Here is a 19,175-nt window from a genome sequence, read left to right as displayed (position 1 = left end):
AATAGCCACCCTTTGCTCTCGTGCACTGCTTTGCACACTCTTGGCATTCTCTCCATGAGCTTCAAGAGGTAGTCACCTGAAATGGTTTCCACTTCACAGGTGTGCCTTATCAGGGTTAATTCGTGGAATTTCTTGCTTTATCAATGGGGTTAGGACCATCAGTTGTGTTGTGCAGAAGTCAGGTTAATACACGGCCAACAGCCCTTTTGGACAACTGTTAAAATTCATATTATGGCAAGAACCAATCAGCTAACTAAAGAAAAACGAGTGGCCATCATTACTTTAAGAAATGAAGGTCAGTCCGGAAAATTGCAAAAACTTTAAATGTGTCCCCAAGTGGAGTCGCAAAAACCATCAAGCGCTACAAAGAAACTGGCACACATGAGGACCGACCCAGGAAAGGAAGACCAAGAGTCACCTCTGCTTCTGAGGATAAGTTCATCCGAGTCACCAGCCTCAGAAATCGCAAGTTAACAGCAGCTCAGATCAGAGACCAGATGAATGCCACACAGAGTTCTAGCAGCAGACCCATCTCTAGAACAACTGCGCGGGAGGAGACTGCGCGAATCAGGCCTTCATGGTCAAATAGCTGCTAGGAAACCACTGCTAAGGAGAGGCAACAAGCAGAAGAGATTTGTTTGGGCCAAGAAACACAAGGAATGGACATTAGACCAGTGGAAATCTGTGCTTTGGTCTGATGAGTCCAAATTTGAGATCTCTGGTTCCAACCGCCGTGTCTTTGTGAGACGCAGAAAAGGTGAACAGATGGATTCCACATGCCTGGTTCCCACTGTGAAGCATGGAGGAGGAGGTGTGATGGTGTGGGGGTGTTTTGCTGGTGACACTGTTGGGGATTTATTCAAAATTGAAGGCACACTGAACCAGCATGGCTACCACACACTGCAAAAACTCAAAATCTTACCAAGAATATTTGTCTTATTTCTAGTCAAAATGTCTCATTTCTAGTCAAAAAAAATCTCATTACACTTAAAATAAGACTCATCACCTAAAAAGTTTCTTGTTTTTAGGCAATTTTCACTTGTTTCAAGTAAATTTTCACTTGAAATAAGTAGAAAAATCTGCCAGTGGAGCAAGGTTTTTTTTCTTATTACAAGCAAAAAAAACTTGGTCCACTGACAGATTTAGAAAAATCTGAAAAAAACAGAGTAGAAAAATCTGCCAGTGGAGCAAGGTTTTTTTTCTTATTACAAGCAAAAAAAACTTGGTCCACTGACAGATTTAGAAAAATCTGAAAAAACAGAGTAGAAAAATCTGCCAGTGGAGCAAGGTTTTTTTTCTTATTACAAGCAAAAAAAACTTGGTCCACTGACAGATTTTTCTACTTATTTCAAGTGAAAATTTACTTGAAACAAGTGAAAATTGCCTAAAAACAAGTAACTTTTTAGGTGATGAGTCTTATTTTAAGTGTAATGAGATTTTTTTTTTTACTAGAAATGAGACATTTTGACTAGAAATAAGACAAATATTCTTGGTAAGATTTTGAGTTTTTGCAGTGCAGCATCCTGCAGCGACATGCCATCCCATCCGGTTTGCGTTTAGTTGGACGATCATTTATTTTTCAACAGGACAATGACCCCAAACACACCTCCAGGCTGTGTAAGGGCTATTTGACCAAGAAGGAGAGTGATGGAGTGCTGCGACAGATGACCTGGCCTCCACAGTCACCGGACCTGAACCCAGTCGAGATGGTTTGGGGTGAGCTGGACCGCAGAGTGAAGGCAAAGGGGCCAACAAGTGCTAAACACCTCTGGGAACTCCTTCAAGACTGTTGGAAAACCATTTCAGGTGACTACCTCTTGAAGCTCATGGAGAGAATGCCAAGAGTGTGCAAAGCAGTAATCAGAGCAAAGGGTGGCTATTTTGAAGAAACTAGAATATAAAACATGTTTTCAGTTATTTCACCTTTTTTGTTAAGTACATAACTCCACATGTGTTCATTCATAGTTTTGATGCCTTCAGTGAGAATCTACAATGTAAATAGTCATGAAAATAAAGAAAACGCATTGAATGAGAAGGTGTGTCCAAACTTTTGGCCTGTACTGTATGTTCTTTTGAATTCATGATTTTTTACATTAAAATGTGCTTTTCTTATTTCCTCTTTGGGTGTTACAAAGAGAATCCTCTGAGGAATTGTGTGTTGGCTTGTTGAGAATGAATAATTTTAACATTAGCTGATTTCAGCAAATGAATTGATTTGTGGCACATTTTTAAATAGCTTTCTAATCTTTGGGCTTTGGGTATTTTTTGATTCTGTCAAGTCTAAAGTCAACAAATTTGTGAGTGGAGTCTACCTCGAGTCTAAGTCATGTGAGTTGAGTCCACACCTCTGGTTTCCTCTATGATTTAAGTGGAACTACAGAGAGACCCATTGTTATGCTTATTTTTGCATGCTAGTTTTTTGGATATTGTGGCAGCAGACCTCCCCTTTGTGTTTTAATAAAGTTTAACTTTATCATGGTGGAATATGTATCTGTATTGATCTTTCAAGTACCCCTTTGGACCAACTGATAACATTAATCTTTCCATCATTACAAGGTCATTGTTCACCATTGTACTGGCCAAAAAACAAGCTCAAAGTATATCCATGTCCTGATAAACACCAGTGAAAGGTGAATTAAGTATTATTAAATAACCAATATTTTTTATTTTGTACGATGCAAAACATACAGTACAGGCCAAAAGTTTGGACACACCTTCTCATTCAATGCGTTTTCTTTATTTTCATGACTATTTACATTGTAGATTCTCACTGAAGGCATCAAAACTATGAATGAACACATGTGGAGTTATGTACTTAACAAAAAAAGGTGAAATAACTGAAAACATGTTTTATATTCTAGTTTCTTCAGAATAGCCATCCTTTGCTCTGATTACTGCTTTGCACACTCTTGGCATTCTCTCCATGAGCTTCAAGCGGTAGTCACCTGAAATGGTTTTCCAACAGTCTTGAAGGAGTTCCCAGAGGTGTTTAGCACTTGTTGGCCCCTTTGCCTTCACTCTGCGGTCCAGCTCACCCCAAACCATCTCGATTGGGTTCAGGTCCGGTGACTGTGGAGGCCAGGTCATCTGCCGCAGCACTCCATCACTCTCCTTCTTGGTCAAATAGCCCTTACACAGCCTGGAGGTGTGTTTGGGGTCATTGTCCTGTTGAAAAATAAATGATCGTCCAACTAAACGCAAACCGGATGGGATGGCATGTCGCTGCAGGATGCTGTGGTAGCCATGCTGGTTCAGTGTGCCTTCAATTTTGAATAAATCCCCAACAGTGTCACCAGCAAAACACCCCCACACCATCACACCTCCTCCTCCATGCTTCACAGTGGGAACCAGGCATGTGGAATCCATCCTTTCACCTTTTCTGCGTCTCACAAAGACACGGCGGTTGGAACCAAAGATCTCAAATTTGGACTCGTCAGACCAAAGCACAGATTTCCACTGGTCTAATGTCCATTCCTTGTGTTTCTTGGCCCAAACAAATCTCTTCTGCTTGTTGCCTCTCCTTAGCAGTGGTTTCCTAGCAGCTATTTGACCATGAAGGCCTGATTCGCGCAGTCTCCTCTTAACAGTTGTTCTAGAGATGGGTCTGCTGCTAGAGCTCTGTGTGGCATTCATCTGGTCTCTGATCTGAGCTGCTGTTAACTTGCGATTTCTGAGGCTGGTGACTCGGATGAACTTATCCTCAGAAGCAGAGGTGACCCTTGGTCTTCCTTTCCTGGGTCGGTCCTCATGTGTGCCAGTTTCATTGTAGCGCTTGATGGTTTTTGCGACTCCACTTGGGGACACATTTAAAGTTTTTGCAATTTTCCGGACTGACTGACCTTCATTTCTTAAAGTAATGATGGCCACTGTTTTTTCTTTAGTTAGCTGATTGGTTCTTGCCATAATATGAATTTTAACAGTTGTCCAATAGGGCTGTCGGCTGTGTATTAACCTGACTTCTGCACAACACAACTGATGGTCCCAACCCCATTGATAAAGCAAGAAATTCCACTAATTAACCCTGATAAGGCACACCTGTGAAGTGGAAACCATTTCAGATGACTACCTCTTGAAGCTCATGGAGAGAATGCCAAGAGTGTGCAAAGCAGTAATCAGAGCAAAGGGTGGCTATTTTGAAGAAACTAGAATATAAAACATGTTTTCAGTTATTTCACCTTTTTTTGTTAAGTACATAACTCCACATGTGTTCATTCATAGTTTTGATGCCTTCAGTGAGAATCTACAATGTAAATAGTCATGAAAATAAAGAAAACGCATTGAATGAGAGGGTGTGTCCAAACTTTTGGCCTGTACTGTATATGAAAATGAATCCATAATTGAATAGGGATGGGAATCAAGAACCAGTTCCTGTTAAAAACCGAGCCACGCTCTAGTGTGCTCACCTGTGTCTGTGTGTGTGTGTGCACATATCTGTGTGTGTCTGCGCGTGTGTGCGCATCAGGGCCGAACTCCGCCATGCGAGATACAGAGAGCAGAGGACGATTGTAAGGCGCGACCATGTAGAGACAGAAATGACATACCGATGTGTAAACAATATAAGTCATCATGTTATAAAGTGAAACGTTTCAATGTATAACACGATAAATGGTATATTGTTAAGTTATTATATGAAGCGTCCATCGCGCAAAATAATATAACTTTAGTTTATGAAGAGATTAGACGGAGCCCTCTCCTCTCCTCTCATATGCTTTACTCACAAGTGTGTGAACTGACCTGGTTATGAAGCCAAATAATCACTGTTGCCAACTCCTCAGTAAGAAAAGTAGCTATTGGCTGTCCTAAAAGTCGCTAGAAGTCGCTAAATGACATCATTACTTAATTTGCATAATTGTCCATATGCATGTAATTATAATGGCTGCTGTAGGAGAGAGGAATAACGTCGTGGGAGAGACAAAAACTGAGTAAAAAAAACCACCCTGAATATGATTAGAACTACAAATGAACCTTCTTTCAGTGATTTATATTAGACAAAGAAAATTTTACATTTACATCCCTCCCTGACTGTAAACCAGGTCGGGATCAGCCAGTGGCGGTTCTGTGCATGTGTGATTCACTCTGACTGCAGCTGGGAGGGAGGACTGGGCCGTCTGTGAGTGCTTTGGGGCGAGAAAGGAGCCCATGGCAGCATCCACTGCTCGTGCTCTCACAACAGAGTCTCCAGAAGTCTTCAATAACATTAGAAAAAGTCGCTAGACTTGTCGCTAGTCGCTTTTTTAAAAAAGAGTCGCTAGACGGGTCTGAAAAGTCGCTAAATATAGCGACAAAGTTGCTAAGTTGGCAACACTACAAATAATATAACAGTAGTTTCTAAAGAGCATCCTTAAAAAAATAATAAATAAATAAATAAATAGAAATCGCAATATATCGCTGGGGGCAAAAAAATCGCAATGTCAATTTATCCCAATATCATGCAGCGCTACCACCAACATGCTGAAGCATTTGTTGTCGCATGGCATTAAGTGCAGCTGCAGCAAAGTCTCAGCAGAGCAACGCCAGTGATGGTACATATGTCCTGTCCCATGTTAACAATAGCACGACGCTTCAGTGACAGATTCTGTAACGTTATTTGACGTAGATAAAAACAAATGCTGTACAAATATTCTTTCATTTGTTCCATTTTAGGTGAGAGCGGTGGACCAATTTCATGTTTGTTTACTTACACAAGCACTTATCTCTTGCTTAGAATAGAAACTCAATAAAATTTGTGTTGTTGACACTGAAAACCTGTAAGGTCTACTTTTTCTACACAGAAAATTCACAGGAGGAATCGATAAGATAAAGAATCGGATCAATAAGCAGAATCGATAATGGCACTGATATCAATAAAATCCTATCAATTCCCATCCCTATAATTGAAAAACAGTAATCTCAAATGGCATCACACTGTACACACGAGGAGTCAAAGATGAAACCACACACACTTAAAGAGAAAATTTCCACTCACATGTAATGTGCGCTTTGCATTAACTGTGCACAGACAAACAAAGCTGTTATATGTGAATGAAAGCGAATAGGCCAGCATTGTGCTGTGTGACCTCAGTCACGGCAATAACTGTCACAGACTGGTTGATTATTAACTGCTGCTAAAGTGCTGTGACTAAATAAACTCAAGTCCAAAGTAGTCCCCTATAAAAGGAACTGAGAGAGGAGTGCAGGTTTTTTCACAAACCAAGTCAGCTGCTTCTGGCCCCTGGTCTACCCCCTCAGAGGATCCTTCACATTCTGTGAATCCTTCACATTCTGTGACCCTAAATCCTTCCCATTCTCTGGTCTAACCCCCTCAGAGGATCCTTCACATTCTGTGACCCCATTCTCTGGTCTAACCCCCTCAGAGGATCCTTCAGATCCAGTGCGGTTGCTTTCTCGCAAACCTGAACTGGGAACTTGTGTGGCATTGGGAGGCTGAGGAGCTGTTCCCTTCTGTCGTTCCCAATGGTCATCATAGGAAGGAGGTGAGGACGGTTTAGGACGACTTTTGTTCACTTGGAGCTCAACATATTCTGATGTGTCATTCTGTGGCCCAGGATGGACAGCCCCACCTTTGATCTTGTCAAACTTGACCTCCACATAATGGAGCTCCTAGAAAAGAAAAAGTGAGGGGGGACAACATTAGATCACTTTGACATCTAATTGATATCCTCAAAAATAAACACGACCATAAACAAGAGAAGCTGCAACATACTGTTGAGGTTAAGACACACTTCCTCTCTATTGTGTCAACTGAATTTCTTCTTCCTGGTTCAATGCCTGACGTTGAGTGCTGTGGTAAACACAGGAGTTTGATGGAGGGTTGCTTAGTCACAGAAAAAACACAAAAACATGAAACTCCATTAGCTTGCCTTGTCAAAATAAATCAAAACCTTTATGAGTGGACCATGTGGGAATTCAATTTGAGGACAGACACAGGAAGTGGCCATGCTCAGCAGTCAGACAGGAGTCACATACATTTACAGGGCTGGTACCTGCGGTTATTCCACAGGCTAGTTAGTAACATGTCGGGCAGGAAATCCAAAGTGTGGGATCATTCTGAGAAGGTGAAGGACGAACCCAAGGTGATATGTAAACTCATCTTCATTGATTGACTACAAACATGACGTATCATCTGAAACATGGAAGTAGCTACATGCCCATTAGCCACTTAGCACAATTATTACTGGTTTGCTGACAGCATCATTAACAGGCGGCTCGCTCAGTGTGTGACGTGCACTTGTAGATAAAATATAGGCCTATATTAATGAAGGTTCATTAGTACGGTTTGTATTTCTCTGTAATGTAGCACAGTGTTAACAATGTTACTGATACTATTCTTTCTCACACCTTCAACTCAAACCATTGTGTTGCCCTGCCCAAAATATATAGTTCAATAATTGAATCAATATCATAAACATGCGGGCGACTAGTCGACTAATGGCACTAAATAACAGCTATTGCTCAACTAGGAAAATTTTTTAGTCGAGGGCAGCCCTTCTTGCAACACTAATACTGTGCACTATATGTGATAAAACCATCTATTGTAATTACAACTATTACTGTATTAAATCAATAAATCATATCATCAATCATCAATCAATAAATGTTCAGTGTGTAGGATTTAGGAGCACCTACTGGCACAAACAGAATATAATATTCATAACTATGTTTTCATTAGCTTATAATTAACTGCAAATAAGCTTAGAGTGGACGAATGTTATAACTTTTTTGTCTACAGCCTGGCGCCTATTCCTCTAAATTTTCCTGAACCTCACTAGCAGTGGCTTGTCTTGTGTTTTATACTGGGTTGGCTATGGAATCCAAATCCAAAAAAATAAAAAGTCTCAGAGGAAAATAAAGACATTAATAATGTTTGGACAGATTTGTTTGCTATCTTACCAAATGTTCATAAGTAGCCAAGAGCAGAGTCGTCACCTTGTGCTAAATCTTAAATATTGTGTATCAAACAAAACTCCAAAATATCTATTATACTGTATATAAAGTGAAACTGAAGACTTTTACCTTAGAATTTCCTGAGAATCCTGTGTTTTCCTGCCCTTCACCTCCTGAGAATCCTGTGTTTTCCTGCCCTTCACCTCCTTTAAAACATAAAAAATAAACAATGAATTTAGACAATGTAGTAAATAATGTATAAACTGTATAAATGCACATATTCATATCCAACACACACACACACACACACACACACACACACACACACACTTGTAATACACATACCTGTTCTGCTGGTAGAGTTTCTTTTCTGTATCCTGTTCAGAAAGGTAATGAGTCATTAATATGCAGATTAGACATTAGACAGACATTATGTCTTAATGCAACATAATAACAACAACATAAATATATAGGGGCGGCACAGTGATCAAGTGGTTAGCATTGTTCCCTCACAGCAAGAGGGTTCCTGGTTTGAACCCAGGGTGGGAGGTTTAAACCCATCTGTGCAGAGTTTGAATGCTCTCCCTGTGTTTCTCTGGGTACTCCGGCTTCCTCCCACAGTCCAAAGACATGCAGGTTAATTGGTGACTCTGAATTGTCTGTAGATGTGAATGTGAGTGTGAATGGTTGTCTGTTTCTATGTGTCCTAGTAATAGTCTGGCGACCTGTCCAGGGTGTACCCTGCCTCTCGCCCAATGTCATCTGGGATAGGTTCTAGCTCTCTTCTAGCGGGTTCTAATGACATTAAATCTGTTCTGAGGATCACATTTGTCTTGTGTGGCACAAACATCATGCAATACAATGGAGCCTGACATCAGCACAATCCTTTTTATATTGTTCAGATAGATATATATATATATATATATATATATATATATATATATATATATATAGAGAGAGAGAGAGAGAGAGAGAGAATATATATATATATATATATATATATATACATACATACATATGTGTGTACAAATATGTTTACTAGTAATTCTAACATGACAGAGATGTAATTCTTTTAAGAATGCTTTACAATAATGACTTCTAGTCTTACTAGCGTACATTATGAAGACTTTTGAACAGGGTTTTGTGCAGTTCTGTAAGTGTTCCATGACACCCATTGCAGAGTTTTAAGGCATGGTAAGCCACATAATATATGACAGTTTAATATTTATACCTGACAAAAACAAAAGATTAGACCATGAGGTTGAACAGTGTTGAGGTGCATTGTGAAATAACACTAAAGATTTACAGTCAAAGCTAAAGGCAGTCTTAGAACTATATGGAAAATATATAACAAAAGCACCACATAGGTAAGTGAGCCTTTGTTGAACATCAACCCTTTGAAGGTTGAGTAAACAAAGTTTTACCAACGTCAGCCTGAGTCTAGTTCCACATTTTCTATCTGCTCTCCTGCCATGAACAAAGTGACACTTCCTCCTGCCTGGTCTCTGAGTCTGATTTTGGGTCCAAACCTGGTAACACTGAGCCATCATCGTTCTCATAGTTGTGATTGACTCTTAGGGATTAAAAAAATGGCTCCTTGGTTATATCTTTAAGCTCTTTTTTCCACTTACTTTTTTCGATAAAAGAAGTACCCTCCACCTCCAGCTGCTGCAAGAACGACTAGAACTGCAATGACTATTCCAGCAATGCAACCACCCCCACAGCCTCCTTTGTCATGTGGTTTGACTGAAATGAAACAGGGAAAAGAACATGATTTTTACACCACTCTGTAAACATGTAAACAGGAACTGTCTATAGTGCCCATGGATACAAAGCTTTCAATAAATTCTCCCCTGAAGTGCTTCCACAGGTGGCCAGTTATAAATACACATTTATTTTATGTTAACCGTAAGGCATCGATTTCTGCTTTGGCTCAGATGGAGAACATCCCTGAATGGCAGGATGGTCAATGCACTCTACTTAAAGGGAAACTCCACAGATTTTTTTCAGATTACCAGAAGTATAACACTGTGGGTTGATCAGTATTTAAAATTATTGACAAAATGTGCGATCAACACCATCCTGGTACCTGTTACAGACAATTCATGGTCTGCAGACAGTTTTCTTCCAGTTACGTCATTCATCGTTTCACAGGTGTAGATGCCACTGTCAGAATGTTGAATGTTGTCTTTAGTGAACACAGCAGAATTGTGTATCTTTATCCCATTCAGTATCCAGGTGTAAGTGGCAGGTGGTCTGGACTCAGCAGAGCAGGTTAAAGTTAAGTTATCATTCAGCTGTATCTCACTTGGACCTGTGATTTGAACATTTTCTGGTCCATCTGCAAAACAGATATTTGTAAAGCTCTCACAGCAGCACAAATGATAAAGATTATAAAATTAAACTAAACTCTTGTTTTACAGACCTACAACCAAAACATTTCAGTACTACAGTGTTGTTTATGTCACTCATCATTTTGAGCACTAAAAGTACAGTTTGTCACCTACAGTTGACCTCCATGGAGTATTTAGCTTCATCACTGCTGACGGGGTTGCTGACTGTACAGGAATATTCTCCACTGTCTTTTTTGGTCAGGCTCTTAAAAGACAGCACTCTGTTCTCATCGTAAAGTATTATGTTGTCAGACAGGATCAGATCTGAGCCATCCTTCATCCACTTTCGGCTAAAGACAGAGCCAGCAGCGTCACAGGTCAAGTTGACAGAGTTCCCCTCAATTGGCACGTTGGTTGATGTGACAGAGGCACCAGATATTTTCTCTGTTGGGCAAAAGATTAGAATCAATATAAGAACAGGAACGAAACTATTTCCTGGTGAGGGCTGACTGAGGATATAAATTTAAAGTAACCAAATAAAGGAAGAGGCAAAGATTAGAATTACTGTTTACTGAATCATGTGTAGAACGTGCCAAGTGTCTGATGTTCCACACTCAAGAGTTCATACGTTTACAGTAGGGCTGGGTATTGCCACTGATTTCCTGAATCGATTCAATATAGTTTCTCGAAGTCCTGATTCAATTCAATTTGATTTGATTCAATATCAATTCAACTGGGGATATCTCAGTTACAATACCAATATTTGCAAGAACGTTAAAGAGATTCTCAGAGAACTAATAGTGTAACATTTACAAGGAATTACTTTTTAAGAAGAATAAATTCAAAACAGGAAAAAAAATGAATATTTTATAACTAAATGTTGTTTCTAGAGCAACAACAGTTATATTAAAACAGCAAAGTCACAATATAAACTTAAAGGGAAATTGAGGTTTATTTCAACCTGTCTCCTATCGTCCTAAATTTGTTTCAAGTGACTAGTGACATAAAAATAATAGTTATCATGTTAGCCGTTAGCCTAGATACAGCCAGGGTGCATAGTAGCGTCAGACCTGCTAAAACATAAGTGAACGGGCATACCTTCAAGTGCAAAGTTAGTCCACTAAACAAGCTTTTTTTCCACAAAGACCGCCTCATATCGTTAGGATAAATGTCAGAGAACATATAGAAAACGACATGTAAACGTGTTGTCTTACCTTACCGGTGTGGTGCCATGTTTGTTTATCATTTAGCTCTGCTTTCCAAAACACAGCCGAAATATTGCGAGAACAAGCAGTGATCTCATAGCGTGCCTGAACAAGCAGCAACAGCTGGAAGGCAGAACCGGACAGTAGCCTGAAAAGTTCAGTCATTTATTTTATGAAAGTTCGACTTTGTGGAGGAGGAATTTGATTTTGCAGAGTTTGATGGCCGCCCTTATTTATTTGAGCCAGAATACACTGACGAAGAGCTTTGTGAAATTGAAGAACAGAGGAGGAGAGAGAGAGAGGTGCAACAGGTAGGGGACGAGAGGGGAGGAATGGCTGCTGGAACGCTGCGTAGCTCTGGAGATTGGTGGTGTACCTGTGAATGCTGTGCCCCAGTGCCCACAGAAGAGGAATGCCTCTGTTGCAAGGAATGGGACCGGTTGCAGCCTTATTTTCAAGGTCTGGATGTGACCGAGGACGAGACACCTCCACCTGGAGTAACATTAGTTTCCAGCTGGGCTTTATCTAGAGCTTGCGAGATTTCAGGCACGGTATGAGATCGCTGATTGTTCTCGCGATATTTCGGCAGCGCTGTGGAAAACAGAGCTAAATGGTAAACAAACATGGCACCACACAGGTAAGGTAAGACAACACGTTTACATGTCGTTTTCTATATGTTCTCTAACATTTATCCTAACGATATGAGGCAGTCTTTGTGGAAAAAAAGCTTGTTTAGTGGACTAACTTTGCACTTGAAGTATGCCCATTCACTTACGTTTTAACAGGTCTGACGCTACTATGCGCCCCGGCTAGGGTTGTCACGATACTAAAATTTCAAACTCGATATCAACATCCAGGAAAATATTCAATACTTGATACCATTTTCGATACAGCAGCAAAAAATTAAGAGGCATGTCATTTTTTTAAATAAAGATCAGAACAGTAACATCAATGATGACAACAAAAAAATCCCCCCAAAATAAATAACAACCAGAAACAAGATCTGTCCATACAAATGTATTTATCTACAGCCCTGTTTATTTTCTGTGCTTCTGGTGAATTGGCACCATATTTTCGTTGCTGATCAAATAGAGTTGGTAGTTTGATGCTCCTGTTTCTACCTCACTATGTGATCAGAGAACCAGGGGTTACAGGAGAAACCAAATGTTTTTTCAGCTTCAATCTGTGACTTTACAGTTAACATAACTTTTCAGACACACATAATTGTGTTGTCCTATTAAACTAACATTGTCTATTAATGTTACAGACGGGCATGACTAATTAAGTTTTCTGCTTAGCTCCCACATTAACGTTAGAAGTTATATTTTAGTTTGATGCTGGCGACACCAGCTGCTCAGCTGCTCGTGAGGGGAGGGGCTGTACCTGCCGTCTGCAGCGTGCTGTGTTCACTTCACTAAATATTTCCAAAGAGCGCTTTTTCCTTTATCATTTTTGACCAAAACTGGCTACTCTGATCCTCCTGCAGCCGCGCTGGCCATATTACAGCAACAGAAATGTGTGCATACATGCACAGCGACGACAACAAGCCGGGTTGCAGCGAGGGCTCTGTGCCTGGCAGATGCTGCCTGCACAGCGTGTGTCCGTCGGACCCGTCGCGCGCACCACACAGGTGCTGAGGTGGCGTGCGCTGTTAGTATCGATACTTTTGTAAATTAGTATTGTATCCGGATACAGCGTTTGAGTATCGATACTTTTGACAACCCTAGCCCCGGCTGTATCTAGGCTAACGGCTAACATGCTAACTATTATTTTTATGTCATTAGTCACTTGAAACAAATTTAGGACGATAGGAGACAGGTTGAAATAAACCTCAATTTCCCTTTAATATCTCACTGCAAACAAAATAAAAATGTCAATAAAATAAATCCTATTCCTGACATCACAATACTGAGTGAAAAGACATCAGTCAGTATCAGTCCTCCTGTCCTCTCTGCTCCTCCCTCTGCTGCTGAGGAGATTCACTGCCTGCAGGTCACATGACCACCAGTAAGTTTTAAGATATGTGGTAAACTAAGCTAAACTGTTAGACATAAAATGCTGTTCTTTAGATTTTTCTAAACATTGATTAAATAAGAATCCTGCAAAGTAATAAGTGTTTTATAGGAACACCAAGTTACCTTAGCCTCAGTTGTCTCTGTACATGCAAAAATTGCACTTGTATCGTGACTGCCTGAACTCAATTTTTTCTTGCCCCTATACAACACTGATACACCGATTTATTGGTGGTTATATAGTAACAAAGACTAAAGTTAATTCTCATGTTTAATCTTTCACCCACATCCTCAAATGCCACCCAACTTAAATCCTGTTTCCATTCAAATCCTTGCTTGTGCTTCAGCTCATAAACTTTGTTTTTACCTGCCTCCATTTTTTTCATGAATGCCCGCATAGTACTGCACATGTGCAAATCTCAACAGAGATGAGAAGCTGTTTAATTTCTTTTTTATCACTTGTGCAATCAGGCAACTGAGATGTATGTGTTACTAGCCCAAGGTAGAATTTTACTTGCCCATGGGAATCACACAATCCTTATTGTTCAGCCCTGAAATGTACGTACCGCAAGTATGCTTCCTTTTATTTCACAAATGTTTAGTACAACCATTTTATATTTAAGAAAGTTTCATCTGATACTATCACAGGTCTCACCTTTTCTATCATTTTTTCTTTGCACAGAACCTTTTATTCATACTCACTCAGTACAGAGATGATGGCAGGTGGAGATGATTCATATCTCAGAGTTTTGATGTTGAAGGCCTGACAACTGTAGTTCCCACTCTGACTCATCTGAATGTTCATCAGTCTTAGATAACGTCCGGTATCAGACAGCAGGTTTCCATTCAGAAGCCATAGGAGTAAGGCAGCAGGTCTGGAGTCAGCTGAGCACATCAGGTCGATGTTTGACCCTTCCTCATAGTGTTGTCGTGACGGAGATACTGTTAAAATAACATTTTCTGGGCCATCTGAGGGTAGGGAAAAAAAACAGCAGCAAAAAAGTTAGTATACACAACTACATTATCTTACATGAGAAAAAACATACACCTCAGTGCAAGCCTGCAATAAACAGTTTCTGAATGACATTGTCTGTATAATGATTTAGCTCACATGGTACTGTAGTTTAAACAGATGTTGTACTTGATTCCAGTGGGTCAGAATATGTGTCTTTAATACTCTGCATGGCTGATGGGGAAACAAAAAAGAGGAATAATCTAAATTCTTTGTCTCTGTTTGCATACAGAGGTCGTCAGACAAAGAACTGAAGGTTAACTCACAGCTGATGGAGAAGGTTATTGGATTACTGTCACCATCACTGACAGGATTGGATGCACGACACCTGAATGGTCCCTGGTCGTAGCGCGTCATGTTAGCTATAGTGAGATTGGCGTCTCCATCAGTGAGCTGAATTCTGTCACTTTCTGTAACCTCAGAGCTGCCGTTCAGCCAGAGGAAAGACAGAGAGGATCCAAAGGAGGAGCAGGACAGACGGACAGAGCTGTTGAACTCCACCAAGTCTGTGCTGCTGGCTGTTGCTATTACATTGGAAACTGGCACTGTGGGTGAAAACAACATTATCTATATTTGCCAGCAGGTGATAGAGTCACAGTATTGGGAAACACTGAATTAAAGTTTACACTAGCTCCTGCCACTACAAAACTAAAAATATCACCCAGCAGCTGTATGCCTCTGCGCACCAGCCAAGTTTCTGTCATAGTTTACATCTATGTCTGCCCCTGCTGTTCTTGAGATATGACATTAAGTAATGGCCAGAAAAGTATTTTGCATATCATTGTGATGTCACAGTGAAGTTGATCTCTGCCATTTTGGATATAAAACATCACTGCTTCATCATTTAATCCTATTAGACATTTGTGTGGAATTTTGTCATAAGTTAGATAAGAATTTTTGAGTTATAGCCAAAAACATGTTTTGTGAGGTCTGAATGAAACTGTAATGAGTTTATTCTTCAGTCCAGGTGGACATTTGGGTCCAAACATCCATTTGTGGACCAAAAAGTGGACCTACAGAAAAGAGACTCAGTTCTTTTTGTGTTCACATTGCCAGTTCATTTGAAAGAGAACTCAGTTTTATATATATATATATAGTACCAGCCAAAAGTTTGGACACACCTTCTCATTCAATGCGTTTTCTTCATTTTCATGACTATTTACATTGTAGATTCTCACTGAAGGCATCAAAACTATGAATGAACACATGTGGAGTTATGTACTTAACCAAAAAAGGTGAAATAACTGAAAACATGTTTTATATTCTAGTTTCTTCAAAATAGCCACCCTTTGCTCTGATTACTGCTTTGCACACTCTTGGCATTCTCTCCATGAGCTTCAAGAGGTAGTCACCTGAAATGGTTTTCCAACAGTCTTGAAGGAGTTCCCAGAGGTGTTTAGCACTTGTTGGCCCCTTTGCCTTCACTCTGCGGTCCAGCTCACCCCAAACCATCTCGATTGGGTTCAGGTCCGGTGACTGTGGAGGCCAGGTCATCTGCCGCAGCACTCCATCACTCTCCTTCTTGGTCAAATAGCCCTTACACAGCCTGGAGGTGTGTTTGGGGTCATTGTCCTGTTGAAAAATAAATGATCATCCAACTAAACGCAAACCGGATGGGATGGCATGTCGCTGCAGGATGCTCTGGTAGCCATGCTGGTTCAGTGTGCCTTCAGTTTTGAATAAATCCCCAACAGTGTCACCAGCAAAACACCCCCACACCATCACACCTCCTCCTCCATGCTTCACAGTGGGAACCAGGCATGTGGAATCCATCCGTTCACCTTTTCTGCGTCTCACAAAGACACGGCGGTTGGAACCAAAGATCTCAAATTTGGACTCATCAGACCAAAGCACAGATTTCCACTGGTCTAATGTCCATTCCTTGTGTTTCTTGGTCCAAACAAATCTCTTCTGCTTGTTGCCTCTCCTTAGCAGTGGTTTCCTAGCAGCTATTTGACCATGAAGGCCTGATTCGCGCAGTCTCCTCTTAACAGTTGTTCTAGAGATGGGTCTGCTGCTAGAACTCTGTGTGGCATTCATCTGGTCTCTGATCTGAGCTGCTGTTAACTTGCGATTTCTGAGGCTGGTGACTCGGATGAACTTATCCTCAGAAGCAGAGGTGACCCTTGGTCTTCCTTTCCTGGGTCGGTCCTCATGTGTGCCAGTTTCGTTGTAGCGCTTGATGGTTTTTGCGACTCCACTTGGGGACACATTTAAAGTTTTTGCAATTTTCCGGACTGACTGACCTTCATTTCTTAAAGTAATGATGGCCACTTGTTTTTCTTTAGTTAGCTGATTGGTTCTTGCCATAATATGAATTTTAACAGTTGTCCAATAGGGCTGTCGGCTGTGTATTAACCTGGCTTCTGCACAACACAACTGATGGTCCCAACCCCATTGATAAAGCAAGAAATTCCACTAATTAACCCTGATAAGGCACACCTGTGAAGTGGAAACCATTTCAGGTGACTACCTCTTGAAGCTCATGGAGAGAATGCCAAGAGTGTGCAAAGCAGTAATCAGAGCAAAGGGTGGCTATTTTGAAGAAACTAGAATATAAAACATGTTTTCAGTTATTTCACCTTTTTTTGTTAAGTACATAACTCCACATGTGTTCATTCATAGTTTTGATGCCTTCAGTGAGAATCTACAATGTAAATAGTCATGAAAATAAAGAAAACGCATTGAATGAGAAGGTGTGTCCAAACTTTTGGCCTGTACTGTGTATATATATATATATATATATATATATATATTTTTTTTTTTTTTTTTTTGTCTTAGCATGTAAATCAGTACCATGACAATGATGAATGTTGTATGTTTCTGCACTTAACTCATCGCATGTTGTAAAAATCTCCTTAACTTTCTTTTTCCAAGAGAAGGTATTAAGAAGTATTTTTAGATCAAAAGGCTCAAGTCCAAGTGAAGTCATGAGTCATTGGTATTAAAGTTCAAGTCTTTTTTGATTATGTCAAGTCTTAACTTATTAAATTTGTGATTTGTGTCTAGCTCAAGTCCAAGTCATGTAACTGAAGTCCACACCTCTGCTTTGTACTACGTAATTATTATTATTATTATGTTATGTGATAATAATGGTAACAGTAATTGTTGTTATTTTTGTTGCTGTTGTCATCTAAATTCTGGTCTCAGTATAGATATTATTTGAAACCAATGTACACCCAAAAACAATTATTTGAACTCACAAAACACTGTGAAACAATGTCTTTTTCATACTATGCATAATCTCCAGTCAACACTGAAATACATGCATGTGAAATATTGTCTCACCATGTACATCCAGTCTTGTTTCCCCTTTCTTTTGTTGCTCTCCAAGTGGAAAAATGTCAACTGTGTATACGCCACTGTCATTAAGAGTCAGATGTCTGAGCTCCAGAGATGCAGTAGACATGAAGAGGGTGATCCTGCCTTCATACTCTGGTGCAGTTATATTCAAACCGCTGAAAGTGATTATATTTTTTTCACCAAATGTCCAGCCCAGTGATAGAAATGGTTTCTCTGGTGGAGTCAGTGTTGTGGTGAACATCACCCACTTTCCCACAGCTGCATTCAGAACATCAGGCAACACACCAGCTCCTTTGGTTAAACCTGGAGGAGACAGTTACAGGTCTGAGAACGCTACAGTAAGTTGAGGACACTGCAAAATGGGCCACTTGGAAAGACCAAAAAAAAAAAAAAAAACCCAATCTTCTTTTCCATAATTTATAACTCTGGTTGTCTATCTATTAAAAAAAAGTCAGGGTGATTGTCAATCAAATGTGTTTCAGTAGATGACACTTTCGGCCATCAGCTTTCTTTTATCACATTACAGATCTAATCTAGCAAAGTGACCCAGTTAGCAAGAGATAGATGAGTTCATTATCTATCAGACCAACACACACAAAGCAGCTTTTTAAAACATGATTTTGATTCATACAGATTAGTAAAACTAAATTTTTAAATACATAAATAAAAAACCCAGAAATTTTAATATTGCCCAAACTGCGTGCAACACGGCTTACTATTAATAAATGCAGCAATTAAGTTACTTTGATTAATTACACTATTGTCTGTTGTCCATGCTACCGAGTCACAAAAGCATGGTTAGCAGACCTCAAGATCATTAGCTAAACTTCTTTCCAACAACTTCTCAAGAAATTAATGTTTTTTAAAGTATAAAAAAATGTATTTCAAACACTGACGGCGAAGACAATAAAACTTATAAAATCATGATTCTTACCTGTAAAAGCCGCAGAGACAATACAAACTAAAGGTAAAATATCCATTAATCGATCGTTGTGAGATGTGAACAGCTGAGGAAAGTTGAACCATCAAAGTTTGACTGTCCTAATAAATGTGAGCGTCTGGCAACTCTATTTTTCTGAGTGAGTAAATGCAGAGCAACCCACGTGTTGAGTTACAAAGTGTCTGCATAATGTCATAAACCCACTAAAACTGCAGTCACGCCTTAAAGCTGCAAGACGTCGCCCTCCAGTGGTGTAAATGTGTTTGTACTGACATACTGCTGTGGTAACAGTCATACCACAAGTAGGGGTGGGCGATTTGGCTGAAAAGCGAAATAGTCGAATAGTAGTTTTTATACCATCCTGTGTATGTTCATTTATTTGAGTGTTTTCTAATGGTTGTGTTGACATTACATTTTCCTCCGTGTGCCTTGACTGATGACTGTGATTGAAATCAGAAGAAAGCTATTGAGTTTAAAATAAATGTG

At 39.9% G+C, this 19,175-nt stretch overlaps 1 protein-coding gene across 1 annotated transcript; it reads right to left on the bottom strand.

Annotated features, from left to right (window-relative positions):
• Positions 1-5,822: 5,822 nt before the first annotated feature.
• LOC125892534 (carcinoembryonic antigen-related cell adhesion molecule 1-like) lies at positions 5,823-18,870 on the bottom strand. The gene is made up of 11 exons (XM_049582511.1): positions 18,684-18,870; positions 17,735-18,052; positions 14,713-14,991; positions 14,137-14,403; positions 10,392-10,661; positions 9,966-10,225; positions 9,516-9,616; positions 8,230-8,261; positions 8,014-8,090; positions 6,704-6,814; positions 5,823-6,600 (listed from the first exon to the last, which is right to left on the bottom strand). The coding sequence occupies exons 1-11, from the start codon at positions 18,727-18,729 to the stop codon at positions 6,217-6,219; spliced, it is 2,145 nt and encodes a 714-aa protein (XP_049438468.1). The 5' UTR covers positions 18,730-18,870; the 3' UTR covers positions 5,823-6,216.
• Positions 18,871-19,175: the final 305 nt, after the last annotated feature.

The sequence above is a fragment of the Epinephelus fuscoguttatus genome, linkage group LG8 (assembly GCF_011397635.1).
Source record: "Epinephelus fuscoguttatus linkage group LG8, E.fuscoguttatus.final_Chr_v1".
In the NCBI taxonomy this organism is placed as follows: Eukaryota; Metazoa; Chordata; class Actinopteri; order Perciformes; family Serranidae; genus Epinephelus; species Epinephelus fuscoguttatus.
This window is presented reverse-complemented; position numbering and strand designations above follow the sequence as displayed.